The 22,582-nt window shown below is 38.8% G+C and overlaps 1 protein-coding gene across 1 annotated transcript; it reads right to left on the reverse strand.

Moving 5' to 3' along the window:
* Positions 1-5,882: 5,882 nt before the first annotated feature.
* On the reverse strand, positions 5,883-22,270 carry LOC134660524 (putative fatty acyl-CoA reductase CG5065). Its single transcript, XM_063516298.1, has 13 exons — positions 22,124-22,270; positions 21,058-21,151; positions 14,420-14,586; positions 13,190-13,280; positions 12,561-12,706; positions 11,683-11,792; positions 11,173-11,244; positions 10,052-10,172; positions 9,079-9,201; positions 8,418-8,537; positions 7,772-7,923; positions 6,827-6,932; positions 5,883-6,037 (listed from the first exon to the last, which is right to left on the reverse strand). Exons 1-13 carry the CDS (start codon positions 22,255-22,257, stop codon positions 5,911-5,913), a joined length of 1,563 nt encoding a protein of 520 aa, XP_063372368.1. The 5' UTR covers positions 22,258-22,270; the 3' UTR covers positions 5,883-5,910.
* Between the last annotated feature and the right edge of the window lie 312 nt (positions 22,271-22,582).

The following is a 22,582-nucleotide window of genomic DNA, read 5'->3' on the forward strand; positions in this document are numbered from 1 at the left end:
AGTTTCTTGTAGTGTAGACAGCGTATGGCTCAATAGTGCTAAATGGTAAGTAGAGGCAAAACAAACATTGTGGGTGAAAGTGGTTGCGGTTCATCGGCGTAGTGATGTGCCACAGTCGAGAGCTTTTTAAAGTATAGTTATCGATAAACGCCAATCGAAAGGAAAGTTAGAGTTAGACCAATAGTACACAATAGTCCAATGTAACAACCATGGATGCAATAAATAAATTATGAATTATGAATTACACCAAACGAACACCAAACATTGCCAATCGGGGGAAATAATTCGTGTATAAGCCAATTTCAGCATGGGTGTAAGGAGACTAGGGAGTGGTGTATTAAACAAGATACTTAATAAAATTGCCTCGTCAGATCACGTTAGTTTAATGAGCAAAAAATAAAGAATATTCTCACATCGCTATTTTGAAGTTCAACCAGAATTTCCATACATTTATTAAGGTCGATTGGCGTTTTCTATAAGCGATTGGCGTTTTCTATAAGCGATTGAAATCACTTTGGGCTTCGGCATACGATTAGAAAAGAAAATGACGTGATGATGATGGCATGATGAAGATGCATGATATATTTATTGCTGCGGCGAGGAAAGCGTCTTCGTTTCAACTTGAGCAGAAATGCTTTCGTATGTCTGTTGTCTGGCTATTTTCCTCTACAGATCGCATTTCTGATCCGATTGTAGTGAAATATTAGGAGCAGTATATAAGTATATATGGAACTTTTTTTCGTTTCGGATTTTATATTTATTTTCAATAGTTTAATATTTTATCGATGTATTGAAACTTGCACATCACTACGACTGACCGGTTTTGTTATGAAAAACTATGTGGGTAAGGTTGCGTCAGTGAACATGCAATGTACGTCATAGATCAATGGATCGAATGCCGGTGGCACACGCGCGTTGCTGTACAGTTACAGATGTACATGGTAATTTGAATATGTGACTAAAATAGGGTATTTGCAAATCAGTTTCTTTTTTCGAACTGTCCAAACGATTATTCTACTATGGAATTTATATGAAACACTATAGCATGTGACGTCACGATCAAATTACCTACTCTTTATAGTTTTATACGGGGTAGTGTGTACGCCACGTAATGCAATAATATAATTTGTCAAAGGACTGTCTCATTTCAAACATATACAGAGAGAATCATACTGTCTTTGTCTTACACTAGTATTAGCACCCAAAAGAAAAGGATGAGTAGGTATAGTTTTTGTTTGTCCTTATTTATTACAAATTTGGTTTGATCAAACTATAGTTAGCTATTTACCTATACTGCGACTATTTTTGCTACGGTGCGATAGCTACCTATAACAATGATGAAGGTGATATTGTATGTAAGTTGTCAGTCTTCTATACCTACTAGCCTCTAGTACAGATGTAGTGTATGATTATTTTACACTAGCTTTTTCCCGCGACTTCGTCTGCGTGGAGTTAGTAATTTGGGTAGCTTATTTTTACCCAGTCTGCTTTTTAACGATTCCCCATACAAACTTCCACCCCCCTTTTCACCCCCTTAAAAGGAGATTTTTGGGATAAAAGCTACCCTATGTCCTTCCCCGGGACTCATACTATCTCCATACCAAATTTCAACTAAATCTGTTCAGCGGTTATTGATTGCCCACACAAATGTCCACCCCCCTTTTCACCCCCTTAAGGGGTGAGTTCTGAGATAAAAAGTATCCTATGTCCTTCCCCGGGACTCAAACTATCTTTATACCAAATTTCAAGTACATCGGTTCAGCGGTTTAAGCGTGAAGAGGTAACAGACAGACAGACAAACAGACAGACAGACAGACAGACACACTTTCGCATTTATAATATTAGTATGGATCTAATCGTATTTTCTCGGAAACGTTTGTATTTGTCATGCTACTTTCAACTCCAGTAATTTTTGTACCGAGACTGACTGAAATAGCAAGACACGTACGTTTCCGTTAAAATACGATGGAAAATAATAGGCTACATGACTAATTTTTTTTTATGGTATCAATCGATCGGGTTTGTTTTTAGGATCAAATGTCTATATGGGACCCATTGCATTAAAGTAACACAAAAGCCAGAAATTGTAGTCAAAGTCCGACAGTCGCACTTCACTCGCGAAACGCCCTATACAAAACGGCCAGAGGCCGTGACGTCATCGCCCACGTTGTAGTATGGACAAACAAGAAAATTGCGTTTTTGTCGGTGAAATATTGCGTTTTTTATGTATATAGTTGCTATACAATATTTTATTGCATGAAATGTAAGGAATCGAATAGTAGTACCCTTACTTTTATCGTTTTTGGAAGTTAAAAAAAACTTAAATTTTGGAACTTTCAGGTCCTGTATTTTTGTAATTTTTCAATATTTTATTTTAATATCCACATTATTGTGATAAATTGCTTGTTTGCTATCTATTTTACTAGATTTTGTTATAAAATTCAACATGTGTCATCATCCCTATTATACACTACTTCTATAGAAAGTATCGACGCAAAGAAAATCAAGCGCCTGACAAACGAATAGAGCAACGAATGGTTCCTAACCTGGGGGTAATTACCCCCGTGGGGGTAGAACTGGTATTTTACGGGGGTAAATAAGCTAACCTAATATAACAATACAACAAACGTACACGTTTTATTTTTATTACCATTGGGAGGAAGGGTAAAATCAGGTTCCCTAGTTAGTCATAGGGGTAACCGAAATGAAAAGGTTAGGAACCACTGGAACAGAGCAATAAAATGCAAATCGTTGATGTTTCGGAAATAAATTTAATATTTAGCAAAGATTTATTGATTGTATTTGAAAGTAACGAATCGTGCTTTGATTTTTAGCTACCAAATAAAGATTGAAAATTTAATAAGGGTTGGCAAAAATATGTACCTTCCGTACATCATCATTGGCCTTAAAGTCTATTACAGACTATTGAAGCAGTTTCAGGTAGGGCGACAACGTTTTTCGTGGATATGTCAGCCAATTTCGTACATAACTTTACCGTAACTGGCATACATTATTCCACTTTAAATTGTATCAAGGTATCATTATGATTCACGGACACAGAAGACAGTCTTTGTTTTGTGGACGTAATTAATATTTGGGATTTGGTATAAGGGGCCATCCATTAATTACGTCACACGTTTAGGGGACGGGAGGGGGTCAAGGAAATGTGACATGTTGTGACATGGGGGAGGGGGGAGTCACAAACATTGTGATATCAGTATCACTTTAACTTCATCAGTAACCGAAAATTACCTAATTTATATTTTTTTATTCGCTGTACAGTTAAATAATGAGATTTAGGATGTAACTTTTGTTGAGTTATAAAATTACTAATATTTATATATCAAAAATATTTTTTTATTAAAAAAATAATGCAGAGTTAATATTGTCGATTTCGTTGAAAACAAAATTGCCTAAAATGTGACGTCACACCAGGGGGGAGGGGTTTGCAAAATGTGACCAAGTGTGACAAGGAGGGGGGGAGGGGTAAAAAAACCTAGAAATTCGTGTGACGTAATTAATGGACGATCCCTAAGATTAAATTTTTTAAATTTTCTTAAAAAATATTAAGATGTAGGTAGTTGAGGAGAGGAAGTAAAATAGGTTATTTTAGATTTGTTTTCACTAAACCCTAAAGAAAATCCAACATTTTGTTTTTATGTCATCATTTCATAAAAATCATAAATAGGGACGTAAACATAAAATATTATACATAACGGTACATAAATACATCACCCTACGTTTTTTTCTTCTCCGCATTCGGGTAATAGGTTGATTTTTGGGGTAAATAAATAAGATAGTCGTTATATAAAAATGATTTATTTCACAGAAAAAGTCTTGTTTATATAAACGTACAAAATATTAAGGTGTACTACGCCCGCGCCCCCTAACCCATTAGCTGTTTAATAATGAACTCTAACGCCTAAAATGAAGGTTCATTTTTGCGAAAATTAATAATATAGGAGTCGCAGACAAACTGGTACAGTCACGAGCTTTAATTTGGGACCCATTTCCATTAAATGTTGTTAGAACATTCGTAATGTAATAACTTAATAAGGTTGAAACTTCAGTTCGATGGTGTTGAAATGTCAAATTAAGACATTTAAAAGTCATAGCGAATCGACCCTTGAAATGATAACCTCTTTGCAAAAAGTTATCACTCCGGTTTTATAATCTGTTTAAAGTGACATTTTCAAAAATATTATTTCACAAATTGACGTGATTGAGTGGTTGCCCCTAGAAACGTAAACGTAAGTAAATGTTACATTATGTCAATGAATTATGACACTGCGTTAAAATATTAGCTCTTAATAGCGTCAGTTTGCTAGAGTTAGACCAAGAAAAGTCTGCAGCGATTTTGATAGCCCACGCAGTGCAAGTGTTATTTACATGTCATAAATTCATAGAAGTTTGACGTTTAAAATGACACTTATACTGCGTGGGCTATCAAAATCGCTGCAGACTTTTCTCGGCCTGACTCTACGCGATATTCAACCTTAGGTGGGTCCCAAATTAAAGCTCGTGACTGTACTTAACTAAAGTTATTTATTAAAGCTTATTATTGATACTAAGAAATTCTACTTAAAGTACAAAAAATCATGGACACATTATTTGGACAGTCAACATTAAATGTAACGCATCAGCCTACACGTCAAAAATAGGTATCTAATCTACCACCCCGAAATACTTACTTTTCCAACTATGTAGTTCGTTTTTTGTAGCATTAGAAAAAAGATAAACAATCTTGACGTGTCTTTTTATTAAAAAACATTTTTGAAAAATAAGTCACGGCAAATATGTAATAATAATTAATTTCTTTTGCTTTCATAACTAATAGTTACTGATTTTTAAAAAGCGTTTTTCAATTGAAAGACACGTCAAATCACGTACTCATTTTCTAATGCTAAAAAAAACGAACTATAGCTAGGGATAAATCTCTACAGTTCGCGTTCAAAAGTAGGTATATAGGTAGGTATGTTACAACTTACAATTTATAATAGTTCTACATAATAGAGACATGTGTTTTTTTGCTAAGCTGTTAGAAAATGGTAGATAGATATTTTTGACGTGTAGTGTGATCCGCTACTTAAGATACTGATTGAACACAAAATTATCATCATCATCAGTATCATCACCATCATCATAACATCAATTTTGAGCATTACATACGTATACAGGTAACAAGGATTTGATACAATGACAAAAAACTAAACTACCTACCCTTAAAACTTAATATTTACAGAATACTACAGGTAATTCATACGGCCATTTTGTTTACACGAAGTAGGGTGACCATGGCTTGAAGGTAACTAGGATATTTAGGATATTCTTATTTCATACATAGCCGTGTTTAAATCTATTTAGGATTGTAATTAGATATGTACCTATCTATTTTCAGGAGTTTTTAAATGAGTCTCGATTTCTACAAAACTTCAACACTTGTAAACATTTATTTAGGTATTTCATTATTTTACATTATAATATAGCTAAAAAAGTTTCATGATCGGATTTGACTCCATATTCGACAAGTAACAGATACGTAGTCAAGAAAATTTTGTTAGCCCAATGAGAAATATTAAATCATTCATTTGAAATCTGAACTATAACCGCGAAAATCGAAGTTCCCAAATTGCGGGCATCTATCTCTGTCACTCTAATAACGCCTTCATTGGAGTAAAAGAGAAGGGGATCTTTCTCTTTTTTGTGAATTTTGGTTTTCTCGGTTATAGCCCAGATTTCTAAATCTAAATTGTCTAAATATTCGCGTGATCACGCATTACTCTATTTTTCCTGTTTTATTTAACTGCTTAAATTCGAAATAACTATTTTTAGCAGGTTATGGACCCCTTTGAATTCACTTGTCATAGTCTTATGTCTATTTAACTTATCAGCTAGTGGGACTAGCGGAGGTTAGGTGGGGATGGGCTCAGGGGTGGGGGTGGCGGTGGACGAGAAGAGGGGGGTGACCCACCCGCTGAGCCAGTACAGCATCAGCGCCCAGAAGCACAGACGGAACATCACGTCTACGCACCACATGCTGTAAACAGAAATTATTAATTGATTATTACTTTTGTTAATGCAAGATATTTTTTTTATGAATACCCCAAAAGATTTACTGGAGATCTCTCAGGGAAAAGACTGCCTGTTTTACTTCTTTGTTTAATTGTATTTTTCTCTATATTATAGTTTATTCTTTTGTATGTGAGGTGTGCAATATAGTATTTGTGGAATAATTAAGGTACTTAGTAATAGTAGTAGTATTAAATCACTTTATTGTACAAAAACATGTTCACATGAAATTCACATGAATTTAGGTACAAAGGCGAACTTATCCCTATAAGGGATCTCTTCCAGCTAACCTTAGAGTTAATGAGATGAAAATTCGAATTACATAGACAAACATCCTAGTCATTATGTGTAATATTTCTAGTCATTAAGTATGTACTGGAATATGTTGTGTAAATAAATAATCATTTAATCTTTTTTAATAGTTGTCAATAAGTAAATAGTCATAATGTTGAGAAAGTTTCAATAAAATTACTCTGTAAACGAACTAGCCTCCTAGTTCTGGGGTAATATCATAGTATTTTTTTTTCTAGTATTGGTAAACACACAAATATTTCACTCGACATGGTCACTATACTTGGTCAACCAGATCATGACAGTAGAAAAAGGCGGCAAATTTGAAAAATGTAGGCGCGAAGGGATATCGCCCCATAGAAAATTTGAATTTCGCGCCTTTTTTTACTGACAAGATTTGGTTGACCAGCTATATACACATTACACAGCAACAGTTTGACAAATCGCAGAGCACAACACAACTTACACTTTCATATGTCTCCTGGCAGCTGGGATGGTATCATCTGTCTCCTTGAGGATGTAGCGACGAGCTGCCAAGATACAGTCCTCGAAGTAACGCGAGATATCCAGACCTGCCCAAGAGACATGTTGTTTAAAGAAACCGATATCGAAAACGACACGAACTTTTACCTAGATTGAAGCCTATTTTAATGTTGTTGTGTAGGTATGTGTGGATCGAATAAAAAAGCATCATACATTCATTCAACTTGGGGCATTGTACAGAAATATAGCAATGTACAGTCGCCATCAGATACCTATATCGGAGCGGTCAATTCGCTCACAAATATCTGAACACGCCTCTATTGTCAAGGCGTTAGAGTGCATGTTAAGATATACCTATTGTCCTATTGTGAACACCTTGGCTCCGATATATCTGATCTGATGGCGACTGTACTGAAATATGATTCTTTCTGCCTGTTTCTTGCATTAGTACTGCTCCAATACACTTACCGATGTCATCCACTTTATAGTCCTGTCGCTCGCGCGGATTGAGATCTTTCCTCAGCGTCTGTGCAATGTCGGACTGTCAGTCCCAGTGGTTCTTGGAGTATCATAATAAGGGCTTTTGCCATAAAAACTCACCAATAGTTTTGTAGTTTCGTCTTTCCCTTGGGTTGACAAATATGATTCTTTCTGCCTGCCCTAACACTGTTACTTGCAGTAGTACAGCTCCAATACACTTACCAATGGCATCCACTTTATAATCCTGTCTCTCGCGCGGGTTGAGATCTTTCCTCAGCGTCTGTGAGATTTCGGATTGGCAGTCCCAGTGGTTCTTGTAGTATCGGGCTTTTACCATGAAAACTCACCAATAGTTTTGTAGTTTTGTCTTCCCTCGGGTTGAGAAATATGATTTTTTCTGCCTGCCCTAACACTGTTCCTTGCAGTAGTACAGCTCCAATACACTTACCGATGGCATCCACTTTATACTCCTGTCGCTCGCGCGGATTGAGATCTTTCCTCAGCGTTTGTGCGATGTCGGATTGGAAGTCCCACTGGTTGTTGGTGTAGTACTCGAACACTTCGAAACCTTTGTTGATACGCCGTTGCACGCGACACAATCTGAGGATATCGAAATTAATTAAACAAAACTTAGGTCGTAGGCGGTAATGAAACTTAATCATAAGGTCAATGTTGCTGATTCCGTCATAGGGGCTATTCCGTCAACAAGCGTATATTTCTTAGATTTTCAATCGTAGGAAAAAAAAACCATTTGCTTTTGATTGTTGAAACTAAAAGCAATCGCTGCTTTGTCGAAGAATTTATCAATTTTGTTCGTTGCTCGAGAAAAACGCTAATGAACGGAATAGGCCCTATGACTATGACGGAATTAGCCACATTGAACATACACAATTTTGAATTACACGAACCAACTCATATAGCGGTCGCCATTCAATCGAATACACTCACATTTTAAAACGATATTCTAAACTAACAATAACATGAGATTTGGAATAAACGTCCCAAGTAGGTAGAAAGGTATCTATGTCTGAAGAGATATTTCTATTTCTCCGAAGAAATTAGATCAAGTAGAGATTTTATGTAAGGGTACTTACACAGGTTTGTATCCAAGAACGAAAAGAAGGCAGTCTACCAACATAGCGGGGAGCCAGTGGAACAACACCATGCAGATGTTGTGATACAGCCTCGAGTGCTTCATCGATCCACCCGGGTACCTGTAAGAGGGAAACGTCAATATTTCTTGGCAATGATATTTTAAAAATGGCGCTCGTATTTCGTAACTCTCTTAGGTCTTCTTAATAACAAACAACTTCCATGAGACACAGACATATTAAATCTATTAAAAAACGTGTCACTCACGTATCCTGCTCCTGATGACACTCCTCGGTACGGAGTGAAACATGTCGAGCGTTTTCGATTTAAAATACGTGAGTGACCCGTTTTTAATATATTTAATATCTCTTAGGTCTGTTTAAATTCCTATGATGGCGATTGGTAAATCATCTCTGATTAAGATTATGTGACCTTGATCTCGGCTGATGATGTGAAGTTGACAATGTGATGTGAATGTTCGTAGGCTAAGGTGTCCACTTACCAGGCGACTCAGTTAAGTGGAACTCTGTTCATGATGATCTCTCGCCCAGCGTCGATCATCTCTGACCAAGTCACCTTGATCTCTGCTAATGATGTGAAGTTGACTACATAGTCAACTACACAATGTGATGTGAATGTCCGTAGGCTACGGTGTCCACTTACCAGGCGACTCCGTTGAGTGGCACTCTGTTCATGATGATCTCTCGCCCAGCGTCGATCATCTCTGACCATGTGACTTTGATCTCTGCTGATGATGTAAAGTTAACTATGTTGACGTTCTTGACGCTGTAAATTTTATCAAATAAATAAGTAAATGATTGCCAAAGGACTGTCTCATTTCAAATATAGACAGAGAGTATCATATTATCTTTGTCTTAAGTACTAGTACCCAAAAGAAAAGGATGAGTATAGGTTTCCTGGTTCTGACTGACTTATTGGTTTGACCAGCTATAGTAATGATGTTAGTTTTAATCTTTTTCAATTACTAGTACCTGATCGGTATGGAAGTCTGATTAGGAAAAGAAGAAACAAAAATAGACGCAAGAAATAAGTAAATTGTTTTTACCACACCAGCTCGAAAAGGATCTCTTTATTCTTGAAAAACTTATAAATAAGAAAGTTGCATGTTGTATCATCCACAAAAATGATTTTGAATGATAAATATTGAACAGAGGGGCTACCGCAAAAACCGAATTTCGCAAATTGCCGGCATTTTTCTCTATCACTCCAATTGCGCCTTCATTGGAGTAAAAAAGAAAGATCCCGCAATTAGCGAAACAACAACTTTGGCCCCTTATAAAATGCTTAAATATTGAGTTGGGGACATGAATTTAGTATTAAACTGGATTGGGCATGAGTTGTGGGGATAACTGACAGAACGGGATAGTCTTATGTATCTTTCAGTAGGAGTAGCAGCGAAAGCACTATTATTGTTTGTCCTTGTCACAGTCTCACTTTTTTTTTATTCCCCACCGTAAATTAGTATGCATGATTGGTCGAATTGATTTGTTGCCCACCATAACAAATAAATTCGACCAATCATAGTGTCGCATTGCGTATGTTTTGTCCCTCACGGAGGCACGCGTAGACCACTTCTATAGGATGCTACCTTCTATGGTTGGGGTTCAATACTTACTGATTCTCAATGAATTCCCAGGCGCAAATCATGATGCCGTTGATGAACACGTCGACAGGCAAGTAATCGGCGTAGCTGTTGCTCTTGCAGTACATGGATCTGATGACGCCTTTACCAGCCCCTGAAACATCATTAAGAGTTATGGACAGCATCCAGGGGCAAACCCAGAACAAGATGGAAGAATGTAGTGCAAAAGGACATGAGTGAGTGTAAGTTATCCGAGGACGATGACGTGGACCACAGAACATATTAAAGAGGTTAGAATGGCTATCGCGCGCAGTTATTATCGGAACCGGTGTCGCCACTCGTTCCTCTCCACATTTACTAACACTCGCGCAACGGTTGTAAAAACTTGTGTGCGTGGTGAATGGATACGCCTCCTTTAGACAGATTTGATGTCTGGCTTCTTAATCTGAAGGTTATTGTGGCACAGGCATGTTTACTTCGTTTTTCGGTCAGCGCGGGCGAGTAGCATGCGAGCGTTTGCTCAAAACCGGCGGCGACACGTACCCTGCTCGCATCGCCATTCTAACTTGTTCTGTGACGTGGACAGGGAGAAGGGGAGAAAGTTAAGCAGGAAAGCTGACCCCACTAACATGTGGGATAGATAACTATGAAGAGAGAGAGAAGAGTTATGGACAGGATCACCACAAGAGCATACAGTCAGCAGCAGAAGTTGCTAAGCGTTCAAAATGATCGTGACGCGACTTTATTGTTAAGAGAATAAGAGAGTGTCAAGGAAATTTTGAACACCACGCTTAGCAACTTTTGCTACTGATTGTACCAGGGTGGCTAGTAATTCGACCTAGTATTCCGTGAAAGGGGTTATCATTTGCACTGATTTAAGCCGTGGCAACTATAGTTGCCAACTATAGTAGACCTATAGGTCTAAATGAGTTAGTTTTCGAGTAATTAGATTTTTTTGGATTTTATTGAAAAAAAAACACCTTTTTATCTGGACCTTGCGGAAAAAGTTTTTGCATTTGGATGGCAGAATGTTTTTTGGTCTAGCCATTTAGAAAAAGAAATCGTTCTCGTGAAAAATACAACAAATTAACTTATAATTTAGTCAGGATCCTAATCACATACTGAGCAAAGGTTTAATCAAAATTGTGACTTACCAATGAGCAATCCCGTGGGTCCATTTATGTTGTCAGTCCAGCCAGGGATCGGCTCTTGCCAGATTGGGATCACTGAAAGTAGATACACGCCACTCAGTAAGTTATACATAGAAGAAAATGCTCTATCAAATGATTTGTGAGGCAGTCTCTCAAATCCCCCGGCTTGAAATCCTATAAAAGAGTGTCTACTACTGTAGACTTTTTAACTTTGCCTACCATGCCAAACATTACATGGTTTTATAACAGTGATTCTTTATCAAATAACTGTAAATGTCGACTGTCCTCTTTCCATTATAGAAAATTAAATATAGATAGCGATTTGGTAGAGTGCCACTGTTTTTCAAGCTAGCCAATGCTCGGCATGGTTAGGCAAGTTTGAATAAGTTTACGGTAATGAGAGAGTTACAGTTAAAGTTACTTTAGGATGTTATAGTAGTTCTAGAGACTTTGGAAGGACTTCTTCCAGCCAATATGAAACTTCTTAAGGACTATGTACTAGGTAATTTTTACCAATAGAGGGCCGCAGCACGACAGCTGGTATCTCGTTCATGGCCTCAACGACTAGGGCTTCCCCAAGGGCCTTCGTGAACGCGTAAGAGTTGGGCAGCTTCTGCAGTAACCTGTGAACATAATGTTATCGTCCAATCACTATGAAATTATTAGTGCTGATGCTCAACTAACTGTCCAAGATGTTCCGAGTGTCAGGACTGGACCAGCCTGTTAGAAAAATATGGGTGACTAACAAATTCACTGTGCTTAATAAGTAGAGCGAGGCGAGCCCCCAGTGAATCAATTTAAATGCGCGCTCGCACTCGTTGGCAATCTCAGACATACCTACATGTGACTTTTAGACAGAATATAAATCTGGGAGTAGGTGTTGGTGGAACTTACATGCGCGTTACAGCAGCTATACTGTTGTTTCACCCATCCATTGTATAGATTGGATCTGGTCCTTTTTAGGAAGAAGAGAACTTCTAGAAGTTTCTACCTAGTAGTCTATGGGGTTCCGTTGTTTCCCATAAAGTTTTAAGTCATAATGTATTGTTTGTCATATTATCATTAGTCATAAAACTGAAACCGTTAACATTTCAGGATTTTCGTTAGGTTATCCTATAGTATAGATAGGTTAGGTTAGGTTTGTTTTATGGCAATCCTGAAAAGTGACGCGTTTCTGAACCAAATGAATTATGACTAACGAAAATTCGGGCAAACAATACATTATGGCTTAAAACTATTTGGGAAACAATAGAGACCCGTAGTCTATCTATGGGTGTTACAGCGGCTACTGTTGCTTGATCCATGGAACTCACATGGGCGTCTCTGGGTGATCAGGTGAGGGTCTGAGGAGAGGGCTTTTCTTCTAGAAGATTCTAGGAAATGGAACTCACATGGGCGTCACAGCGGCTACGGTCGCCTCATCCATCCACTCCATAGACTGAATGATCTGATGAGGGTCTGCTGGGGGAGGATAGGGTTTCTCTTCTAAAAGCTTTTCGTGGAGGTGGCAGTAGGCGGTGGAGATGTGGATCATCAGCTGCAATAAACACAAAGAATACAATATTTCAACATAACCTCAAAGTAGAGTCGAACGAAATAATTGATGAAAGCTATTTATGTTTTATTGTTGGTTGCCGCAGAACTTAATTTCTAGATCCGTCACTTCAATATGTTTTTTAATAAAAGCGTCACGTTCTGTTATAAAATATACTTTTAAAGTATCATAAGTCTCTATTTTTTTTTTCTTTAACAGCAAATATTTGAGGACTTTCTTTGTTTCAGTAGGTAGTTATCGTAAACAAATTCATAGACTATACATATTCGCATAAAATCCGAAAAAAACCGAGGAAAAGGTGGATGGACTGTGTGAGAGATGATATGAAACGAACGCAAGTGAATGGTGAGATGACGGGCGACGGAGAAGTATGGAAGAAAATGACAAGTGAATGGGACAAGGACAAGCGAATGATGAATCGAAAAACCCCTACCCAAATGTAATAGCAATAGCAATTGAACTTACCTTTAGATGCTTGCACTCCTTGGCGAGCTGCACGACCAGCTTGGTTCCGCGCACGTTCAGCATTACGGCTTTCTTTAGCTCTTCATCAAATCTGAAAACCATTTCAATATATAACTATTATATCTCCATTTTGAATTTCACGAGCCTATATTATCATGTAGAACGCCTGCTGGAACTCTTTCACAGGCACAACAGTGGACACCTTTGAACCGGTCGCGTGAGGGTCATCTTACCAGAGTCTGGAGTCTGGACTATGCTTCAAATCAACAGTGGAACAAGGTCTGATACCTTTTGAAGAATGGCATTTATGATGTTGGTACCTGATGGTGGCTGCAGCATGTATGATGATGTTAGTCTCTTCAAGGATCCTCTGACGGTCAGCAGGGCTCAGGCCGAAGTCTGGTTCGCTGGCGTCTCCTAGGTCTCTCCTAGGTATCTTGACAAAAAGTCTGGACTATGCTTCAAATAAAGAGAAGAACCAGGTCTGACACCTTTTGAGGAGTGGTATTTATGATGTTGGTACCTGATGATGACGATCAGCAGGATAGGTCCTAGATCTGGTTGGCTGGAGTCTCCTGGGATGAGGGTCATCTTACCAGAGTCTAGAATATGCTTCAAATCAACAGTAGAACAAAGTTTGACACCTTTTGAGGAATGGCATTTATGATGTTGGTACCTGATGGTGGCTGCAGCATGTATGATGATGTCAGTCTCTTCAAGGATCCTCTGACGGTCAGCAGGGCTCAGGCCGAGATCTGGTTCACTGGCGTCTCCTGAGATGAGGGTCATCTTACCAGAGTTAAGAATATGCTTAAAATCAACAGTGGAACAAGGTCTGACACCTTTGGAGGAATAATATTTATGATGTTGGTACCTGATGGTGGCTGCAGCATGTATGATGATGTCAGTCTCTTCAAGGATCCTCTGACGGTCAGCAGGGCTCTGGCCGAAGTCTGGTTCGCTGGCGTCTCCTAGGTCTCTCCTAGGTATCTTGACAAAAAGTCTGGACTATGCTTCAAATAAAGAGAAGAACCAGGTCTGACACCTTTTGAGGAGTGGTATTTATGATGTTGGTACCTGATGATGACGATCAGCAGGATAGGTCCTAGATCTGGTTGGCTGGAGTCTCCGGGGATGAGGGTCATCTTACCAGAGTTTAGAATATGCTTCAAATCAACAGTGGAACAAGGTTTGACACCTTTTGAGGAATGGTATTTATGATGTTGGTACCTGATGGTGGCTGCAGCATGTATGATGATGTCAGTCTCTTCAAGGATCCTCTGACGGTCAGCAGGGCTCAGGCCGAGGTCTGGTTCGCTGGCGTCTCCTGAGATGAGGGTCATCTTATCGAGGAGAGGCTGGACACCTCCACGCATGGTACGGAGCTTTTCAAAAAGCTGAAAGATAATGTTTTCTGTTAAATTGTGCGAGATGATTGGGAATTATGTAAAAAGCAAAAAATAATCTAAGATTGCTCAGATAGCAGGGCGCTGGAGTATCGATTCAGAGGCCGTGAGTTCAAGTCTCACCCAAAGCAGTAAATTTTCCAGTTTTCAATTTATTCTAAGCATCATTCGCAGACGTTTCTGCTTTAAAAAATTAAAGATTTTAAAGATTGAGAACCTCTTCTTTTCAAATCAGAAAGGTCATTGACTCGCATTGTTAGACCTAATGTCTAAACCTATTGTACACTATTGTCCACGGTTTGCGCAATAGGTATTGTTATTGACATTATGACATTGTGTATCTGATTGCTGCTGTTAGGGCTGAACATCTGGAGCCTGGCTCCCGCGGGCCGGATTGGAACGCTGTCGGCGGGCCGGATTGGAACGCTTTGCGGGCCGAACTTGGCCCGCGGGCCGGGGTTTGGACAGCCCTGCTCTAGGTTTTTACGGCATTGCCCAAAAAATGATTAGCGAGCTGCAACTTGCAATACATTCTAAAAAATTCCGAAAATTTCTGGAAAATCTCATTAGAAAATTCTCATGCAAGTTCCCGTTCAGATTACGGATTATTACTCAGTACTTATTCTTTATTGTTGAGGACTTTCTTTGCAATTATTGAAAATTATCTTTGGCACATTGCTATGGATAAAGATTCCCATACAACATGGTCCCATACAAGAAACGTGATTTTTTGCCGTTTTTGCGTAATGGTACGGAGCCCTTCGTGCGCGAGTCCGACTCTCGCACTTGGCCGGTTTTTTTATCGTTTCACTTATTTCTCAACCAATATCAGGTTTGGACAAACGAGTTAAGCCCATATGTGCCAGGAAAGTAGTCGTGCCATTCATTCTGCACGATGCTTGCGAAACGTGGGTTACATTCTATAAAAAGGATTTTTTCTACTCCCGTACTTTTATTTATCATTTAAAGGGTTGTGAACACACCTTTCAACCCCTATCTTATAGTCGTCAAGACAAGTCTTTAGTCTATTCCCCAAAAAAGTATTTGTGCATACACACAGTATCTGTTTGGCACTTTTACGATACTTCGTGTAATCACCACTTAATAAATATTGTATGAAATACATTGTTGCCAACCTAATTTTAATTGTCATCTCTGACAGATGAGTGAACCATAGACATGTTTTTTTTTATTTCATTAATTCGTTTCCCGCCCGTACCTACCCTACATTCTTTGCTACTTCTTGAATGAAAAATATTTGTTCAATTTACAATTTTATTCCAAAGTAAGTGCTTGGTCGTAGAAAAAGTATTGTATGCAACGTTGTTTCTGAGTCAAAAACTACTCGTGGCGTCTTTATTAACTCTATATACTCACGCCACTCGCCTTTTTTGACCTCTCTTAAACAACGGTTGCATAAAATACTATAACGCTTTCGATACCTAATATCATGTGTTAAGCCGTTTTGCTGTATTTTTTTATATTTTTGTTTTTTAAGACGCTAGAGCCCTTCAAAAATGGCCAATATGGCCTAATTGACTATGCCGCAATGCTGATATTAATTAGCCAAAAAAGCAAAACGGTCCGACACAGATAATTTCATAATCATTAAGATTTTCAATTTTGGTTACGATTCGTTAAGTTTTGGAGGAGGAAACAGTCGAGTACGATCTCTCGATTTTTGAGATTTTTACGCAGGATTTTTCGCCTTGTCCTTATCGTACTAGTTTTAGGAGCCGCTTCCGTTAGCGAGACGGGTATATTTACCTAAAATATTTAAATCTCAGCTTCTGTTTCGTCTTAAGTTATTTATACACCACGAACACGGATAGAACGTGAATTTACGGTCGCAAAATATCTGCTTGCGTGATCTACTTCAAAATCTGTGCGCAACCACCACGCGACCTTCACAAACTGAAGGTCGGCAAATTTGGTCAGGCCGCTTGACCAACCGATTAGGCAAGCCGGAGTGGGCGCGCCAAGGTTGCGGCCCTGGCACACTGCTCATGGTACACATGTTCATCTGACTGTTATTGACTTTTTGCAATATCAATCAAGTCTTATCATCTTATCAAGTGAAATGTTTAAATTAATTGAGCAAGAATGAGCAAGTGCGTGTCAGACCAATGACAGGTCTCAAAAATTCTATGACAGGTTAAGATGCCACTTTTACCAAATCGATCACACCATGATCACACGATGATATTAAAAAAAACAAATGTTTTTTTTATCAGTTATCACTTTTCAAAAGAAGGTCTATACCAAACATTTTGTTTATTTACAACTAGACTACCTAGACTCTAGAGAGAGCGGTAGACGTGTTACCTGATCAAAACTAATTATAAATGTGACCTTCAGTGAGTCCTTCAGTATAGTTAGATCTTCACTATGTTATGTAAGCAATGTTAGAATGAAGCCGGAAGTCTAAACATAGACCTGTATCAAGGCTAGGCTATGTTTACGTTCCTAGGCTTTTTGGGGGCAATGAACTATATATAGTCGGCGCAACCTAAGAATTGATATTTCACAGTTATAAATCCTTCTCTGTATGTAGCTATAGGCTATGCGTTTAGAGACGCTATCGCAAAATTGTATTGTTTATATTGAATATTCCACATTTTATGTAGAATAAATGCCACGGAAAAATTCACACGAAAACTAGACTAAAACACATGACTAGAAAAAGACATGTTGGACGCCTAAGCCCGGGCCCGGCCCGGTCTAGCGCGAGTCATCCTCTACGCGCCCTCTTCAGATAGGTCAATCTGCTCATTGCTCATTCATGATTGGTAGAATTTTAGAAGAAATGGAGACTTTTTTTTAAATTGCGGATTAAACAACGTCTCATAGCAATACAAAACACGCTACCTCCTGGGACTAGAGCCACGCCGTCATATATTATTTAAAATAATGATATTTGTGCACCGTATGTCTTTATTTATTTATTTATTTTTTACCTCTATTAAGTATATTTACATCCATATCATTATCTATCTTATACATCTTATAAGATCATATACTTCCTTTTATTTCCATTCAGTTTAGTTTACACCATAGCTACTATTGTTCTTTCCAAATTCTAGCATATACAGTTCACACTCACACTTTGTTAACATTTATAACTGTAAGGCGTTTAGTTTTCGACTACAGCGAGTAAGGGATAATGTATCAAGGGTCTGCCTGAAAACCAGCGTTGTAGTAAATAATTAAATATACTGCAACATTATGCTGAGGCAAGCTCCTATTTAACACTCATGAATATTTCTCCCTTAGATGTACAACTCAATTTCTTAGTTTTTAAGTCTACATTTAAGGTTTATCTGTAAAAATGTGTTACACTATCTGTTAACTCTGCAACTTCATGTGATGTTGAATAAAACTTTTCTATGTCTATGTCTATGTCTATGTTCTATGACTTTATACAAGCAAAGTGTCCTAATAGGTAAGTATTTGTGGTCAGATAATAACCACTACGTTTAGTTGAATGAGATGTGTGGTTTCGTCTGAAAATGTCAACCGCAGTTGCAACATTCTCAGGGGCGCCGGTAAAGTCGGTTAAGTGGTCGGCTGAGGTTACCCATCATTCAAACTAAACTGTCTATTCATGCATACCTCTAGGTACCTACACCTACGAATCCTCATTTCACATCATCATCATCATAATCCTGACATTGTCCCAACTTCATTTGGGGTCGAGCATTCTTGCGAATCTGCGTCAAGACAATCTGTCCCATATTGTCAACGGGACGTTGTGTTTCTTTAATTTTTGCCATTTTTAGGGTTCTGTAGCCAAATGGCAAAAAACGGAACCCTTTATAGATTCGTCATGTCTGTCTGTTTGTCCGTCTGTCTGTCCGTCCGTATGTCACAGCCACTTTTCTCCGAAACTATAAGAACTATACTGTTGAAACTTGGTAAGTAGATGTATTCTGTGAACCGCATTAAGATTTTCATACAAAAATAGAAAAAAAACAATAAATTTTTGGGGTTCCCCATACTTCAAACTGAAACTCAAAAATTTTTTTTTCATCAAACCCATACGTGTGGGGTATCTATGGATAGGTCTTCAAAAATGATATTAAGGTTTCTAATATCATTTTTTTCTAAACTGAATAGTTTGCGCGAGAGACACTTCCAAAGTGGTAAAATGTGTGTCCCCCCCCCCTGTAACTTCTAAAATAAGAGAATGATAAAACTAAAAAAAATATATGATGTACATTACGATGTAAACTTCCACCGAAAATTGGTTTGAACGAGATCTAGTAAGTAGTTTTTTTTTTATACGTCATAAATCGCCTAAATACGGAACCCTTCATGGGCGAGTCCGACTCGCACTTGGCCGCTTTTTATATATTGTGACCTTTCTTGCCACTTTTGTGTTAATTCTACTCAGAATCACGAGCTCTTTCGATCCCAATAGGGTAAAAAAATGTCCCAGAGTTTTTTTCCTATTGTGTTACCATTTCTTCATATACTTTGTATGGTGGTAACAAAAAGGAAAGTTTGAAAAATGTATGGAATTTTAGGACACTTATTTTCTCCTATAAGGATGAAAAGGGCTCACGATCCTGACTAGAAATAACACAAAAGTGGAAAAAATTTCACAATATATAAAAAAACCGGCCAACTGTGAGTCGGACTCGCGCACGAAGGGTTCCGCACCATCAACAAAAAATAGAGCAAAAAAATCGTGTTTGTTGTATGGGAGCCCCCCTTAAATATTTATTTTTTATTTTATTTTTAGTATTTGTTGTTATAGCGGCAACAGAGATACATCATTTGTGAAAATTTCAACTATCTAGCTATAGCGGTTCATGAGATATAGCCTGGTGACAGACGGACGGACGGACAGCGGAGTCTTAGTAATAGGGTCCCGTTTTTTACCCTTTGGGTACGGAACCCTAAAAATAAAAGAAACGCTCACGGTAGGATGTTTTCGTTTTCAGTCCCTTTTGACAGTGGATCACCAGGAAGCTGGAGTCTACCCCTCCTTTTTAGGGTTTCATACCCAAAGGGTAAAAACGGGACCCTATTACTAAGACTCCGCTGTCCGTCCGTCCGTCCGTCCATCCGTCCGTCCGTCCGTCCGTCCGTCTGTCACCAGGCTGTATCTCACGAACCGTAACCTAGACAGTTGAAATTTTCACAGATGATGTATTTCTGTTGCCGCTATAACAACAAATACTAAAAACAGAATAAAATAAAGATTTAAGTGGGGCTCCCATACAACAAACGTGATTTTTGACCGAAGTTAAGCAACGTGGGGCGGGGTCAGTACTTGGATGGGTGACCGTTTTTTTGCTTGTTTTGCTCTATTTTTTGTTGATGGTGCGGAACCCTCCGTGCGCGAGTCCTACTCGCACTTGGCCGGTTTTTTTGGTGGCGATAGTGAGCACGGCTTTTACGAAATATACACGCGGTTAAGACTAAGACACTACCTTGATCACGGCATGCGGATCGGCATCCAATGTTTAGAAAACCGAAGGAAGCACTCCAATTTTGTACCGAAGGAGATTAGAAATTATGTGACTACGAGTAAAGGGTAGGTATTTTTTCTAAGTTAGAGCCTTCACTGCTAGAGTATGAACTGAATTATAGTGGACGAATAGCCATATGCAAAAGATAATTTTTATCAATTGTAAAATCCTCATTAAGTGTTCTCAGTATTTTTTTGCATGTTTATTTCTGTCTGTCTTCAGTAATTAATGACATCGAGTAATAATACCTAAGCTAAACAAGAACACCCTAAGTGGAAATTTGCATGAAAATCTACTCATGAAAATTTCCAAAAATTTTGAGAATTTTCTTTAATTTCTATAACTTGCACATGAACGATCCGGCGATTCGCCAAGAGATTTGGCTGAACAGTGTCAAATAGGGATGATGACCCATGTTGAATTTTATAACAAAATCTAGTAAAATAGATAGCAAACGAGCAATTTCTTACAATAATGTGGATATTAAAATAAAATATTGAAAAATTACAAAAATACAGGACCTGAAAGTTTCAAAATTTAAGTTTTATTTTAACTTCCAAAAACGATATAAGTAAGGCTGACATTCGATTCCTTACATTTCATCCAAAAAAATATTGTATGGCAACTATATACATAAACGCAATATTTCACCGACAAAAACGCAATTTTCTTGTTTTGTCCATACAAGATGGGCTCCCAGAGACCTTGACGTCACGTTCCCTTACCGTTTTGCTTAGGGCGTTACGCGAATGAAGTGCGACTGTCGGCCTTTGACTACAATTTCTGACTTTTGTGTTACTTTAATGCCCATATAGACATTTGATCCTAAAAACAAACCCGATCGATTGATACCATAAATGAAAATTAGTCATGTAGCCTATTCCGGAATTCCACCCTCCCGTCCAATTTAAGGTAGGTACCTAATTTTGGAATTTAAGTGCGTGATAAGGATAAATCCTTTGAGTTTATAATGAATAATACTCACGGGATCGTTGAGGGTATCCTCCATGCGCTGACGCGGCGTCTTGCCTTTCTTCTGCCGCACCAGTAGCAGGATCTGCTTGATGTCCGGACACTTCCTGGAAACACCAACATATTCACATTAGAACCTGCTGAGAATTACTAAAATCAGTGATCAGAAGCTTTTGTTGAAGCGCTGGTGGTCTAGCGGTAAGAGCATGCGACTTGCAATCCGGAGGTCGCGGGTTCAAACCCCGGCTCGTACCAATGAGTTTTTCGGAACTTATGTACGAAATATCATTTGATATTTACCAGTCGCTTTTCGGTGAAGGAAAACATCGTGAGGAAACCGGACTAATCCCAATAAGGCCTAGTTTGCCCTCTGGGTTGGAAGGTCAGATGGCAGTCGCTTTCGTATAAACTAGTGCCTACGCCAATTCCTGGGATTAGTTGCCAAGCGGACCCCAGGCTCCCATGAGCCGTGGCCAAAATGCCGGGACAACGCGAGGAAGAAGAGTGATCAGAAGCTTTTGTGAAATTGAATGATGATGGTTCAGTAACAATTCAAGAAGAATGTAGGTCGCATAAACATTGGCATAAAGTTTCTTTAATGAAATATAATTTTAACTGTCCATCGTTTACAGCAAATATCAGGCTTACTTCTAGAATGTGGAGGATTTGAAGAATGTAGACTGGGCTAATTTCGTATGCTCTTTATAATATGCCTCTTTAAGAAGCAATTTTTTATGGTTCTCGAAAGTCGGCAACAAAAATAGCTTCTGATGTTATTTAGTCTGCTTCTCATCTCAGAAGACTTGCGTGAAGCGGGTGTGGTAAACAAAAAGGAAGGTATGGAAAGATTCGCAGGCCTCTGGTAAGCTTCGGTAGCTAAGCCAGTGGTGACGAGCACGGGGCTGGTGAAGGTGGCCACATACCTGAGCAGTTTCTCGACCAGCACCTTGCCCATGCAGCTGGTGGTAACGAGCACGGGGTTGGTGAAGGGGGCCACATACCTGAGCAGCTTCTCGACCAGCACCTTGCCCATGAAGCCCGTGGTGACGAGCACGGGGATGGTGAAGGTGGCCACATACCTGAGCAGCTTCTCGACCAGCACCTTGCCCATGAAGCCGGTGCCGCCGGTCACGAACACGGAGCGGTTGCTGAAGGTGGCCGCGATGCGGTCCGGCATCGCCGCCAGCTCCTCCGCCGAGTATGTCGTCTCCATGTCTGCGATAAATACATAATAAGGATAATAACTCGTGATGACCTTGACCCCCGCGATACAGGTCATGCCTATAGTGCGGGGTTCACTGTAATGTGCCTGTTAAACTTTTATTGTCAATAAAGATATTGTTATTGTTGTTATTGTTATTAGGAGTCTGTCGCAGGGATCAGGATCGATAGGGCATTCAAGCTTTATTCTGGATACCCATCGATAGGACTTATTTAATATATTATTTATTCACGGTCCGATGGTTATTTTATTTAATGAAACTATATTTTTGATTTATATTATCTTAGAGTTTGTCTTTCGTTTTCACTGAGCCGAG

The sequence above is a fragment of the Cydia amplana genome, chromosome 27 (genome assembly GCF_948474715.1).
Source record: "Cydia amplana chromosome 27, ilCydAmpl1.1, whole genome shotgun sequence".
NCBI lineage: Eukaryota > Metazoa > Arthropoda > Insecta > Lepidoptera > Tortricidae > Cydia > Cydia amplana.